At 42.0% G+C, this 15,131-nt stretch overlaps 1 protein-coding gene across 1 annotated transcript in view; it reads left to right on the forward strand.

The window, feature by feature from the left end:
- The window catches only part of ZNF827 (zinc finger protein 827), a 175,825-nt gene that overhangs the window by 35,032 nt on the left and 125,662 nt on the right, over positions 1–15,131 (forward strand). The window contains exons 2-3 of the mRNA XM_061191626.1: positions 1,660–2,703; positions 12,773–12,945. Of these exons, the coding sequence (XP_061047609.1) occupies positions 1,660–2,703; positions 12,773–12,945 (1,217 nt within the window). The remainder of the gene's footprint in view (positions 1–1,659; positions 2,704–12,772; positions 12,946–15,131) is intronic.

The raw sequence follows: 15,131 nt of genomic DNA on the forward strand, positions 1-15,131 counted from the left end.
CACGTTCTCTCTCTCTCTCTCTCTCTCTCTCTCTCTCTCGTTATTTCTCTTTCTCTCCTACTGCTCTGACACTCACTCACTCACTCCACTCTCCCCACACTGGCTTCCTTGCTGGTCCATGCACATGCCAGGCAAGTTCCCACATCAGGGCGTTGACAGTGACCCCCTCTGCCTGGGCCCCTCTCCCAGAGATGGCTGCCTGACCAGCTGCTGGCGTCTTTCAAGTCTTTGCTCAAATGTCACCGCCTCAGTGAAGCCTCACCCCAGCTACCTTATTTAACATGACAACTCACCTCCTACCCCTTACCTCCAATCCTCCTTGCCCTGCTCTGTATCTTTTCCCATAACACTTACCACCCTCTGGCTTACTGTAGGATTTACTCATTTATTCATTTTGTTTAACATCTGTCTTTCTCCACTGGAATGTAAGCTCCAAGAAGGCAGGATCTTTGTTTTGTCCAATGTTGTTCAGTCTAGAACAATCTAGAACAACGCCTGACATGAAGCAGGCACTCCCTCATTATTTGTTGAATGAGTGAGTGAATGAATGAGAAAGAGAGATTAATTCTGACTGAGAGTTCTAGGCAGAATCATGAGGAAGAATCCTTTGAGCTGGCTGTTGAAGGATGGGCAGAGTTGGACCGTCGGGTTTTCTGGGGAAAGACATTCCAGATCAAAGGAATATTTTGAGCAAAGGTAGAAAAGTGGCGGAGCCCACTTGGGCTCCTGGAACGGCAAAGAGTCCCAACTGACCGGTGCCGGGGGCCAGTGAGAGCAGTAAGAGTGGACAGATAAACTAATGGATAGAAAAATAATGAAAGGGGACTCTGGGTGGAGTGAGGGAACAAATTAGTAATCATTGCCCATGTTGAGAGGGCAGGTGAGTCAGGGGTTGGAATCTCAAACAAGCAGCATGTGTTGTCCCTTTAAGAAATCAGAGAGAGATTGTCCCTTTAAGAAATCAGGAATGTGAATAGTGTTTGCTAATGAGATCTCATTTTTATATAGTACTTGACTGTTTTCAAAACATGGTCACATGTTTATTATGATGGAGGCTTCAGAGCAACTATGTGAAGTTGGTATAATAGCTAATAGGCAGGTTTTTATTTACATGATTTGATCAACTTAAAGTTAATTGCATTTTACTATATCAAGCCAGCTAAGTGACTCGTCTGAGGTTGTGGAGTTAGAAAGTGGAGAAGCGGCTTCCCACTGCCTTGGGTCTCATCACACTGTGTTTTCCCTTCTGCCAGTCTGCCTCTTTCATTCCCACACGATCCTAAAGATGTCATGCTGGGATTTTTCACCAGGGTACAAGCTTCTTCCCATTTCTCCCGTCACTGAAAGTAGCGGTTTCTTCTTTACCAGATCCATTTTTCTCTTTCCTCCTTTTCCATTTCACTTTATCTGGAATAATTATGAGAACGATGAACACATGTAGAAGGTGGGTGTGTTTTTACCTTGGCCTGTTCAGCATCCTTTCAGGCTTAGGCTGAGACGGTCTGACCCAGCACCTGACGTGCTCTAAAGTTGTGTCTGTCTTTCGTGTGGTTCTTGGGTGGAAGGGCAGAGGAAGCATGTCCACGACGCCATTTGAGTGTCTTCATGCTCGCTTGTTGCTCGCTTGGGGAGTAAACCTGATCTTCTTAATTCCCCCAGATATTAGTAGGCAGGACGAGGCGGAGGGAGAACTCAGTGAAGGAGAACACTGGTATGGGAACTCTTCAGAGACGCCGTCGGAAGCATCCTATGGAGAAGTCCAGGAGAACTATAAGCTGTCCCTGGAGGACCGGATCCAGGAGCAGTCCACTTCCCCCGACACCTCCTTGGGAAGCGGGACCCCCAGCAGTCACACGTTGGAGCTGGTGGCACTTGACGGTGAGGTCCTGCGAGACCCACTGCAGTGTCCAGATCACCTCTCCCCCGGCGTGTCTTCTTTGTGTGATGATGATCCCGCAGGCTCCACCAAGCCCTTGAGCAGTAACTTGAGGCGGCTGCTAGAGGCCGGGTCCCTCAAACTCGATGCCACGGCCACGGCCAACGGCAGGGTGGAGTCCCCAGTCAACGTCGGCTCGAAGCTCTCCTTTTCCCCACCGTCCCACCATGCCCAGCAGCTCAGCGTGCTGGCCAGGAAGCTGGCTGAGAAGCACGAACAGAATGACCAATACACTCCAAGTAATCGTTTCCTATGGAATCAAGGTAAGTGGTTGCCAAACTCAACCACCACCTGCGGCTTGTCCCCGGATTCAGCCATCCTCAAACTGAAAGCTGCAGCCAATGCTGTTCTGCAGGACAAATCGCTGACCAGGACGGAGGAGACCATGCGATTTGAGTCCTTTTCCTCCCCTTTCAGCTCCCAGTCTGCCAGCTCCACCTTGGCAGCTTTATCCAAGAAAGTCAGCGAGAGAAGCTTGACTCCTGGCCAGGAACACCCGCCCCCGGCCAGCTCTTTCCTTTCCTTGGCTTCCATGACCTCCTCGGCGGCCCTTCTGAAAGAGGTCGCAGCAAGGGCTGCCGGGACCCTTCTGGCTGAGAAATCATCACTGGTGCCTGAGGACCCTCTCCCGCCACCGCCTTCAGAGAAGAAGCAAGACAAAGTGACCCCGCCGCCACCTCCGCCACCTCCGCCACCTCCGCCACAATCCTTGGAATTATTGTTACTCCCAGTTCCTAAGGGAAGAGTGTCTAAACCCTCCAACTCAGGTATGGATGCTTTCATTTCCATCATCTTGTAAGTCTTTTTTTCTTTTTACCTGTCAGTTGCAACGTCTAATTCATTGCCTTCTTCGCTTGGGTTCCCCATCTGATCTGAGGCAGGAATAAAAAAGCAGGAGCATGACAAAATACTTTAAGTAAGCAACCTAGGGGGTTCTTTCATGTATGCGTGACACAAAAAACTTCACCAATAGCTTTAGTTTTGAAAGGTAATGAATACTCATAGAGACATACAGTACTCCTCTGCTGCATAGAAATGATTTTTTTTTTTTTCTTACCAAGTTCAGGCTAGGTCCACACAAGATATATTTAATAGGAGAAGATCAAAGCACCTTTGTCATGGAGAGCATGGCATCACTGAACAGAGGGGAGAAGAAAAACTCACTGCTTTCGAAACAGTTGACAAGAGAGAGCTTACCGTCCTACTGCCTCCATGACAAATGGACTTTTGTATCAGCAGTAGCTATTCTGCCCTAATGTACCACACTGTATACTTTCATGTTAGCATTTATATTAATTTTTGGTGGAATGTAAGCCTTGACTTATCTTGTTCTTCCATAATTTCTTGTCACACAAGAACTCTGAAGAGTATTGTCATTCAGATGTAATCAAAGCATTTCCTGCAAATGCTTTATTTTATTCCAGTCCAATCAGATTCTGAAGGAATGTGCATGTGGAAAATGTGAATCATGGGTTTTTCTTGTGGAGACGGTCTTTCCAAAGGAGAAGTGGCCGCTTTATAGAACCTTGACATTCACAGTTATTCATCCGAGGGAGAAATTTAGTCACTTGAGTCCTCACAGTGGAAACATCATTTCTTGTACTGGTTTGTTTCTAAATTATGCCCATGGTAAATACAGGGTCCCAGAGACGGATATATGGAGTTTCGGATGTCTCTTGAGGATATCCTGCCAGACTGGAACAGGAAGTGGGCCATGTGTGTCCTCATCAGTAGAAACGCTGCCATTGTGTGCGTCTAGCCAACTTTTGATTATTTGCAGCCATGTTGATGACAGGGGCTTAGAATGGCAAATAATTGACTGAACGATCACAGCTAACATCAGTTTGTTGCATTTATGACAAATTTCCATTTAAATTGCTGAGTGAGCTATATGCACTCATTATAATTACTTGAAAACTTGTGTAAACAGCAGAACAGAACTAGGAAAATGGATATGTGGAAATTTTATGACTCTTTAAGTGATCCAAACTGCTCACTCCAGGGTTTCTGAAGTGTCAATAAAATCCTGGAATGTTGATCAATTCTGAGTTTCCCTACTCTTCACTTCTCACTTGCCATCTGGGGAAATAAAGAGAGAAATGGCTAAAATTAGGAAACGGGAGACAAGCAGAGGGAGTGGGGTAATTTTGCAAGGGAATAAATCACTCCTGGTTTATAGAAATTTCATTTAGGGGTAGCAGCAGAAAGAGAGGTATGGCTATCTATGTAAAATGTCACTTTATAAGTATTCTCCATCTGGTTATTAAATAAGTGTATTAATGATGTTTCTCTTGTAAACTCACCTGGACATTAGTTACTTGGAAAAGCTTACACAAAATTAGTAATAAACTTTAGATGGCGAAAGGCTTGGAAAGAGGGAACTGATAAAACTCTCTCCTGACGGCAGACTCTAATGGCTTTGTCATTTTCAAGTGTCTTGGGTGTAACCAGCAATAGTTATGAAGTGTGATCTTTTCACTCAAGTGACTAGATGCACGTGAAGAGGAGAGAGAGGTCACGAGCTTCCAGGGTGGGCGATAGACTGTTTGCCTGTTTTGTTGCAGGATCTACCCTCCAGGGATGAGATGTGCTCCCTTTTTGGTTTAAATGCACTTAATCCGTGCCCATACCTCCACAGGCTTCTCAGCAGAATTGAATATGGAGATCTATAAGAAATTGATTTTTTCTTTTTTCTTTACTGAATTCATTCTGTTGCTGAAACACTTAATATTTGAATCAATGAACATGTTCCAACTGAAAGAGGAGGGAAAAGAACTTCTCAGAATGGGGCTCTGCCACCCCTTTTGCTGATGGACAGGGACCTGTGCCCCCCGTTTTGCACATGCCTCTGTTCACAGTGCAAGACTTGGCAAAGCAGCTCCATTGACTGAGTGATTGTATTAAAAAAAAAAAAAAAAAGCATTCATTTTGTAAAACTCACGCAAGAGAAAAATCGCTGCAAAGAGAAACACAAGGGCTCTCGAAATGATCCCTTGTGTGTCCATGTGGGCACATCCTAAATTCAAGTTCTGTTTCTTTAGAACTTTTATTTATTAAACCATAGTTGATTTACAATATTGTGTTAGTTTCAGGCGTACAGCTTCAGATTCTTTTCCATTATAGGTTATTACAAGATGTTGAATATAGTTCCCTGTGCTATACAGTAAATCCTTGTTGTTTATCTATTTTATATATAGTGATGTGTATCTATAAATCCTTTACTCCTAATTAATCCCTCCCTTCCTTTCCCCTTTGGTAGCCATAAGTTTGTTTTCTATGTCTGTGAGTCTATTTGTTTTGTAAATAAGTTAGATTCCACATATAAGCGATATCATATGATATTTGTCTTTCTGTCTGACTTACTTCACCTAGTATGATAATCTCTAGGTCCATCCACGTTGCTGCCAATGGCATTATTTCATTCTTTTTAATGGCTGAGTAATATTACATTGTGTGTGTGTGTATATGTATGTATGTGTGTGTGTATATATATATATATATATACCACATCTTCGTTATCCATTCATCAGTTGATGGACATTTAGGTTGGTGGACAAGTTCTGTTCCTTATTGCATGGATTGGAAATAGGAGAGGGGGTGCCTCTGTGCACTTTTCACTTAAAGTGAATGTCATTGCTTCTCAGCATCCTAACTGGATTATGGGTTAAGAAGTTAATAGAATATCTGATTTCGTTATTTACTTTGTACCATGGAGAGATAATTTGGCTGGTGGCACTTGAATCACTGGTTTTTGAATCTGAGGAGTGGAAGGGAAGGTGGGTCTTCTCCGTCTGCCCCCTCCTCTCCCTTTCTCCACACGGTACTGTTGGTTTCAGGGCCACCTGGGGGCTGGATTTGGATGTGACTTGACTTTACCTAAAAAGCATTATGGGAATGCAGTGAGAGCTGTCACCCACACTTCTAAACAGTTCTCGTGATTATTTTTTTCCTTTAGTTTAGAAAGAAATCTTAGTTTAATTCAAAATAAGTAGGTGGAACGACTTCTCACAGCAGGGAAAGGGTTTCTGTTGCCTACTACTTAAATAAACAAATAATAACCAAAAAAAAAAAAAAAATCCACAGAAATAAGTTACACACCATTCCGATTTCAAGTGGGGCTTTACATTTTAAAGCTGTTTCTCAAAATGTTGCAAAAAGGGCATATAAAGTTGATTCTGGAGTTACAAAGGGAGATGTGCTAGAAAAGCCAGTCCTGTCTTGAGTCATTTAGACACTAGCATTTCTTTGACCTTCTTTAGGTCACGGGAAGTCCAAACCATGGGAAAAAAAAGTGTCTTTTAGGTCTGCCCTTATTTGTCTTATTTGAACAGGATTCGGTTGTTGCCAGGTCATGGTGTATTTAATTCCTTAAAGAGTCCACCACTCGATAGCCGTTCCCCCTGCAAGGAGAGGTGACACTGGAGGAGGAGGTTTCTTTCATGTGACCCTGTGCCCCGGCACATGCGACACTGCTCCTCTGAAAGGGGACATGATAGAGAGAAGATCATGTCCATTTACTCTAAAGATAAATGTCACACATTGACTCAATTCTCTTTGAAGCTACTGTTCTGTTGCAGCTCAGAACAAAATAAATGGTTTTTATTTTAAAGACAAAGTTTCTTGTAGAAGGCCAACAAGATTCCCAGGATGCCAGGCTCCTGGTTAAAAGAAATCACTAGGCGAGTTTCCGAGAGAGTGTCTCCAAAGCATCTTATTTTCCTGAGTAAAATTTAAATATGCTTAGAAGCAAGCTGGTCTCATATAGCTGAGAACTAAGAATATTTCCTGGGTCAATAGATATAGTTTTCTGGCTGCTGTTTTTATTCCTGTTTATGAGATGTTATTAACATTATTGCAAAAGCAGAGAAAGTCCAGAAAGTCAGGTCACCTCTTCTGATACTCCCCTTAGGTCCATCGTTATTAGAGCCGTAATCTGGGGATGATCGCATAGAGGGACTTCCTTAGAAAATTCACTTTTTAATCAAGATTCAGACCTATCTGTCACCGATCTCAATTATATTTCCCCAGTGATTTAAACTTAGACTGCTTCTAGATATCAGACTTCTTAGTTTTACTGAATGCTTACCAGTTGTTAAAATATGCATCGATTATCTTGATGTCAGTAACAGCAGAAAGACCCAGTGACATCCGTTGCCAACATAGGTTTTGTTTCCCTGAAATAGGAGTTGAGAGACATGCCCAAGAAATTCCATGGAAAGATGTTAAATCCATGTATATTGTTAGGAAGGAGGATGATGGCTCATCCTACAGAGATACACACTAGTAGGTTAGTGGGCCTAGAGTGGGGACGGATGGTGCAGGGATTAAACACACCCAGGGCCGCCTGGCGTCTTAAACTCCTTCGGTGTGTATGGAAAGGTCTGTTTGCAGAAACGACCCACTTGCAAGTTATCTTGCCACTTAGGATATAACAAGGCAAAGTTTGATTTCAAAGCCTACAAAACAACTACATTTGTTGAAAAAATTACCTACCTTGAGTTACAGCGATTTAGTTAAAACCCTCCATGATATATATATTTTTTTAACCCAATGAAGTTTTTATGTATAGACAATAGGGCAGAGCACCAACCGGACGTGAAGAGATTGGCTGTCATCCCCACCCTTCCACTAACGAGCAGAGGGGCCATAATAAGCATAAATCTCAGTTCAGTTTCCTCAACTGTACACTGAACTGGTCGGAATTTATCCTCCCAGATTGTTCCCCGCTTTAAAATTCCTTGCTTTTGCTTTCTTTATTTGTCTATCAACTCAAAATAAAACTTTTTCTGTTTTTGAATTAAATATGTTGCTTCTTAAAATTCCCTATCAAACCTTCTGCAAGATTGTCTCTCTGCCTTGGACAGATCCTGTCCATTGTAAATAGATGACATATATCATTGTACTTTATTAATGAGGTAGTCACACTGCATGCATTTTTAACATTAGTTGCTCCAAAATTCATTTTGAAAATAAGTGAGCTATGAGTATGTGAACATCTCTATAAGTATGTGATCATCATGGTTTATATACTCATTCTTTCAACATGTGTATTGGCATACTCTGTGAAAAGCATGCGCTCTTGGGTTAACATACTTCCGCTGGGACTTACTGGCAGCTTCCTGGACCTTTTTCTTCCATTTCCAGCCCATGTTTCATTTTCTGATACTCTCTTGACCCAGCCCTTTCCACTTAAGTTCATTATGGTCCAACACACAATGACTGAATTGTACTTGGTCCCCGGCATTGTTTTGGATGCTAGAGACACTAGGTAAGGACTTCCAGCTCTGCCCTAGCCAGTTCCTGCCTCCACTCTCTTCTTCTTTTCTCCTTCCATCTTTTCCATCTTTCTGTTTCCCCTGCTGAGCTGAATTTGGCCATCAGAGTTCTGCACAAGCTGAGCTGGACCTACCTGAACAGCACAGTGGATTGCTGCTGAATTTTATTTCCTCTTGGCTCCGGGAATAATCTGCCATGTTGGCCCAAGCCCTGAGCTACATATTTCTTATGTGATGTCAGTTGTTTAAGTTTACATCTGCTTGGGGGCTTCCCTGGTGGCGCAGTGGTTAAGAATCCACCTGACAATGCAGGGGACACGGGTTCGAGCCCTGGTCCGGGAAGATCCCACATGCCGCGGAGTAACTAAGCCCGTGCACCACAACTACTGAGCCTAGGCTCTAGAGCCCGCGAGCCACAACTACTGAGCCCTTGCACCGCAACTACTGAAGCCCGTGAGCCCTAGAGCCCGTGCTCTGCAGCAAGAGAAGCCACCGCACTGAGAAGCCCGCTCACTGAAACAAAGAGTAGACCCCGCTCGCCGCAACTAGAGAAAGCCCGCACACAGCAACAAAGACCCAGCGCAGCCAAAAATAAATAAATTAATTAATTAATTTAAAAAAAATTTACATCTGCTCTGGTGGTAAGTGTTCTGCTTTGGAGGGAAGAGTTTATTGTCACTATTATTCTTACCATAGCTACTACAGATAGCCTCCATTTACTGCATGACAGGCCTTTTACACACATTTAGTATTGCTTTTTATTCCAATAATATTATTGCTTATAAAGAAAAAATGTTTTCTCCAAGGGAGCAAATTAGCAGCTATCCATCCCACCAGGTCTAGTAGCATTTGGTGGAATTTAGTTTTGTTTGCAGTGGTACTAACTAGTGGTATATCTGGGGGAAGTTGTTCATCGGACAGTTGTAAACTAGGTAAAATTATGAACACTTCAATCCTGTTGCCTCGAGAATGTGTGGTTCATTCTGAGGAAGTGGTCGTATTTCCTTAGGCTCGAAATTTGAGTGAAATTTACAGCTGTCAGTTCCTTGAAAATATTTTGGCATACAAAATAGAGTCCATCCTTACTTCCTCCTTTCTCTAAAGTAGTTAACAACATCGTATATGTGTGGAGGGCATCCTACTAAAATATGGATTTTTTTAATAAATAAAAATGCAGATATTACCAGGGGAAATTACTGGACAATTTTTAAACTCGATCTTTGTATTCTGGTTACTTTTATCATTGGCTTCTGTCTTCCTTTCAGGCAGCGATCAGTTAAAAATGTCAAATAGTTACAGTAGTATAGCTATTTGACCACATATCTTGCTGTTAGTTTCTCTTCAGTATGAGTATTTGAATTCTTTTTTCCCAGTCAATCCAAGGACACCCTAATTTGTGCACGATGCATGTATATTTTGGTATTAATTAAAGCTCAGGAAGCATAGCTCCCAAATAAAATACATTTATATGAAATATGAATATGCAGGGTTCAATGTAGTGTAGTCTGTGATCCATTTGCCATGTCGAATAGATGATTAGGGTAGGGGCTGGGAGGGCGTCAGTAAAAAATAGGAAGCCTGTTGATCACATTAGGCAAAGCAAGTTCTCTGGGGGAAGCCAGCAGTGTTCCTCTTGTCAGTAAATGCCCTTTGATGGCCTTCCTATGATGTGCCAGGAAATCTCAGGTCAGTGGAGGACATCTCAGTTTTTCTCTCCTCTCCCAGACAATCATGTAAAATTAGGCCGTTTAGGGTTTAGACGGTAGGAAATACTTCCTGAAGATGGGAATTAGTGGAAGCCTCTTTGTGTATCTCTTTCTTACTACTTTGATGTTCTTACAACCCCAAGTAGACATCATCATCATTTTCCCCCCCTCTGGCTTATGACACTAATCTCACCTAGGGGCCTGATTCAGTCTTTTCTCTCAAATCTGTTGTTCAACATGTCATCTTTGTGATCAGGATATCAGAGTGGAGGGAATGACAATGCAGGATAGAAAATGAGAGGCCAAATTAGGGATAGGTCAGGAGAGGTCAGCAGAGGCAATCAACGAGACGCAGCAGGAAAACTCGCGTGGGTTTATAAAAAGCGTGTTTATAGGCCTCTGCAAAGTGTGCTTTTCCTAGAGTAAAAGGAAATCCTCAGTCCCCACCCCATCCCCCAATCAAAAAAAGGAAATACTTGTGATGGAACACATCACAAGGAGAATTTCCAGACTTGAAGGGTATATTTTCAGATAGAGGATTCTTTTTCCAGGTGCTTGGCTGAGCTAACCAATATTGCTTACACCTGTAAAAACGGCATCTTTGGCGTGCCCTGACTTTATTCCAGAACTCTTATGATTCCATCCATTTTAAGTGGCTCTTTGCATGTGGAGATTCAGTTGACTCCATGAATACATAATATGATCTTTTTAAAGTTTACACTTGGGAATATTTCCTTTTAAAATTATGAAAGTAATGCATATATTAAAAAAATTCCAATGGTACAGAGGAATATACAATGAAAACAAAAGTTTCCCGCCATGACCCCTTCCCTTTAATCCACAGTCCTTTAAAATGAACTGCTTAATGTTTTCCTGGGTACGCTTCTAGACAATTCTCATACAAATAAAATATCATTTTTTTAAAATAAGATATCATTTTTTTGTTTCATTTATTCATCCCATTCTTCCTATTCCCCTCTTTTTTTAACTTTTTTTGCTCATGTATTTAAAAGCAAATCCCAGACCTCATATTCATTTGCTTGTAAATATTTACATATATATAAGGACTTTAAAAACAAATAGCCTCGATAACTATTACAACATTTAACAGGATCAACGATTGCTACATGGTATTATGGAACACCTAGGCTATAATCAGTATTTTCTTAATTATCTCAAAAGTGTCTTTTTATAATTGCTTTGTTCAAATCAGGAGCAAAATAAGCTTCACACCTTGCGTTTGCTTTATATGTCTCTTAAGTGTCTTTTCATCTATAACCTCTTCCCTTCTTAAAATGCCAGTTACTTGTTGAAGAAACTGGGTCATCAGTCCTACAGAATGTCCCACATTCTGAATTTGGCTGATTCCATCCCTCTTGGTGTGTTTAACATTTCCAAAAAACAACCTGTATTTCCAGTAAATTTACTAGTCATATAGAAGCTTGATTAAATATTTTGTGAGAATATTTCATAGATGGATTATCAGAGGGCACACAATGTCTGTCCCATTTTTAGTGATGTTGAGATTAATGGTTTTAGGTGTTGTCAGCTTGGTTCATCCTTTAGAAAGTCCCCTACCAACCTTTCACCTAATGGTCTGAGAAGCAATTGATTCCTATTTTTTAGAAAATAAAAATAGAATCTCCTCAGACACATAGTTTCAATTCTTGCTTTATCCACCAACTCTAATATCTTGGACATGTTTCTATGTTAGCATCTATAGGTCTAGTTCATTTTAAAAAATGGTTTCTCATATTTTATTTCATGAGCGTATTACAACTTATTGAATCAGTTTGGAAATGTTCCTGGTCCCTCATGATTAAGAACAGACAGTCTGAGTCCTTAACTCTACTCGTTTTTAGTTCCTATGTCCCTAAATCGCAGAGGCTAGTGTGGCCCTGAGCAGTATAAGTTGATAGACCAGATGTGTAGCAACACAGTGTCACAATAGACACCCTCCCCTTTGGGGCTGGTGGAGGAGAGAGTGATCTCAGTTTCCTTGGAGGAAGTAGTTGGTTTGTTGGCTTTCCTGAAAAATGGAAGCATTTGCAGCTGCCCAGCTGTAGCTCTTCCCAAAGTGAGTAGTGGGGCCCAGTCGCCGTGCAGAGGAGGGCAGTGCATCTTAGTGGCCACCAGAGGGACAGAAGCAAGAGGGTGGCAACCCCTGACCTTAGGACCCCCTGATGGCCAAATTGGCAGCAGCATCTGCTGAAGCCGAAACTAAACAAGTCAGCAGTAGGAGCCTGAAATTTGTCTCCACTGGAGTTGGGCTTGTGAGGTTTATGATGGCTGTTTGGTTTTCACTGTGGTGTTATTCTCGGTCCCATTTGACTTGTCTTTATTTCTTACCCTTTTCCAAGTTCAGGAATTCAGATGTGTACTCGAGTCTGGCAGTTTCCTTCTGGAAACAAAGGCTCTGAAGTCAGGCTTCTCTGGGCTGAGCTGGGACAGATGCCCTCCAAAGTGTGGGATGGTCTCTGGAAGCAGGGCTCTCCCAAGGCAGGATGATCAGATTCTGAAAAATGGAGGCCAGATGGAAGTAATGAGATGAACGTGGGTTTTTACCTGAAGAAAAGCAGTAATAAAGCTTCCTCATGGATATAAAGTCTTGGAATGGCAAAAAAAAAAAACAAAATGAAGCAAAAACAAACAAACAAAAAAACCCCAAAAAACCCCACAAAACCCCAAAACCCAAAAAAACAAAACCAAAAAAAACCCAAAACCAAACAAAAAACCCCCTGAAGCCCCCCAGTTCCTTGTTAGTGTTCTTTATAGAGCGATGCATGTGAATTAGCGCTGGACGCAATGTGCCTTTTTGTTTTCCTTAATTTTCCTGTCTTTCTCCTTCTTCCAAGCCTCAGAAGAGGAAAGCGGAAAGCCTTTCCAGTGCCCCATATGTGGTTTGGTTATAAAAAGGAAGAGTTACTGGAAGCGGCACATGGTGATTCACACAGGTTTAAAAAGTCATCAGTGTCCGCTCTGTCCATTCCGGTGTGCTCGCAAGGACAATCTCAAATCCCACATGAAGGTAAGCCACCTGCGGATGGGCCTCACGGAGAGGCAGGCACAGCTAGGGCCCTTGCACAAATCCATGCCCAGAGCTCAGTGCTGAAAGGTAGATTGCAATGCAAATGAAGCACATTGAAAAGGATCTTGTAAAGGATTTCATTATAAGAGTCTTCAAGTCCATTCGACAACCCAGAACTTAAAGCAGAGAGCAGCTTCAGTATCCAAGTAATATATGTAGTGTAGAACCATCCTTTCCTATTGGGAAGCAACAACCTAACCTGGCCTTGCACGGTGATGCATTTTGGGGCACTAGGAGGAAAAGCCGGGGAAGAGCAAGAAGCAGGGAAAGACGGGTTCAGGAAGGACTGCTGGACCTGCCCCACTTCCTGGAGGGAATGCCCTCTTCTGCTGTTGCTTTGCCGTCCAGCTTACACACCCAGAGGCACACCCAGAGACATCTTATAGGGAGCGTGAGGACATTGAAAGACACCTGGGCTTTAACTTTCACCCTGTGGGAGGCTTGGGGGCCACTCCTGACAAGACGGAGTCCCCTTGAGGCTGACAGTGTTTGAGCCGTCATAATTCCCGGGATCACACTTAGCAAACATCTAAAGACATTGTTTTCAGTGTCCTATTAGGAGCGACTGGGGGGCTTGCGCCTGTAATGAGCATATAGGGAGTTGACTAGACTATGTGTCACTCTTATGTGAGCTGGGGGGAAACTTTTTAGCAGACCCTATTAATGCTAAGGAATGCAAAGAGGAAACCCAAGAGATCAAAAAAGCATGGCTTCTGAATTTGACAGGTTTGCCTTTAAATCTTATTGTGTAACTTACTAGCTAAGTGGTGAGCAAATGAGTCTTTAGACTTAATTTTCTCATCTGTTAAATGGGAATGATTATGTTCGTCTGGAAGGGATATCATTAATATTTAAGGAGGTATTAGCAAAGTATCTGACACAGAAATGTTCAATGGTAGTTATTTAATTTCAATAGCTATTGTTGAACACCTTAATAATAATAATAACCATCATTTTCACTGATGTTTGCAATATTGTCTCACTGTTGACATTATTTGTAAAGTGTTTACTTTCCTGCCATAAGAAGTAGAGCATGTGTACATAATTGAGGTATTTGCTTTTTTCAAAATATTGCAGTCTTATCCTTCTGAATAGATCAGTAATCACTGTTTAGAATTGTTGATCTAAAAAGGTATGATCAGACAGAACCTCTACTGACTTTAGGAAATTGCTTGGAAAATTAAAAAAAAAAATTAAAGCCATGATATAATTTGTTTTCTACCATTTGCCTTTGTCTCCAGGGAGTAGCAGGCCCTTCATTTTCAGAATCCATTTAACCAGGGGTTCTGGTTGGTTGAATTTTACTGAGCCGACTCAGTGTTTTACTTGCATCCTCCTCATACTCTGTCAACTCTTTCCCAGCGTAAAATCTTGTATTTTACACCTGCAAAGTGGATTTCATTAGCAGGATGAGCCTTCCAAAGAAATGCCTTTAAAACTAAAATTTGTTTTTGTTACCGTCTCCTACTCTGTGTTTAGAAATCAGGTCTGGCAAATTTAAAGCTTCAGTGAGCAGAAAACTTGCATCTGGCCTGACACCTTGTAAGCCTGTTTTCAGCTCAGGGTCACTTAAAACAACCTATTTATAAACCCATGGGAAAAAAAAAAGCTGGGTTTTCAATAGCAGGAACTACTGACCCTGAAACTACAGGGAGATGAGTTGGGTGCCTTGATGATACAGACCGTCGGCCATGACAGCGTTGCAGATGAGAGCAGCCAGGGCTCTGTGGGTCGTGGGGTCTTAGAATGCTTTCAGAACAAATCAATAACCAGTACAATAAAGCAGTGGTGTGAAATGACTACTTTATTCAAACTCATGGTGTCCTAACCTGTTGAGCTTTTGAGGAGGGGAGTGTGAGAGGGGCTTATGCAAGTTTAATTTCATCAGACGGTGTCCGCTTTCTTTTCTGTTCTCCACCTCACTTATGGGCCTGTGTTTTTTGCTTTGATCAAAGAATTCATGATTTAATTTTGATGAGGCATACTTTCATTTTGGTAGATTTTGAAAACATAGTCTACAGAGAAATGTAATGGCTGTGGCCTTAGGAATAAATATTCTTTGCTCTGTGCGCCAGATGCTACAAGATGGATAGATTTTCTAAAACAAGTCCTACCTCAGAAGTAGG

The sequence above is a fragment of the Eubalaena glacialis genome, chromosome 5, assembly GCF_028564815.1.
Source record: "Eubalaena glacialis isolate mEubGla1 chromosome 5, mEubGla1.1.hap2.+ XY, whole genome shotgun sequence".
NCBI lineage: Eukaryota > Metazoa > Chordata > Mammalia > Artiodactyla > Balaenidae > Eubalaena > Eubalaena glacialis.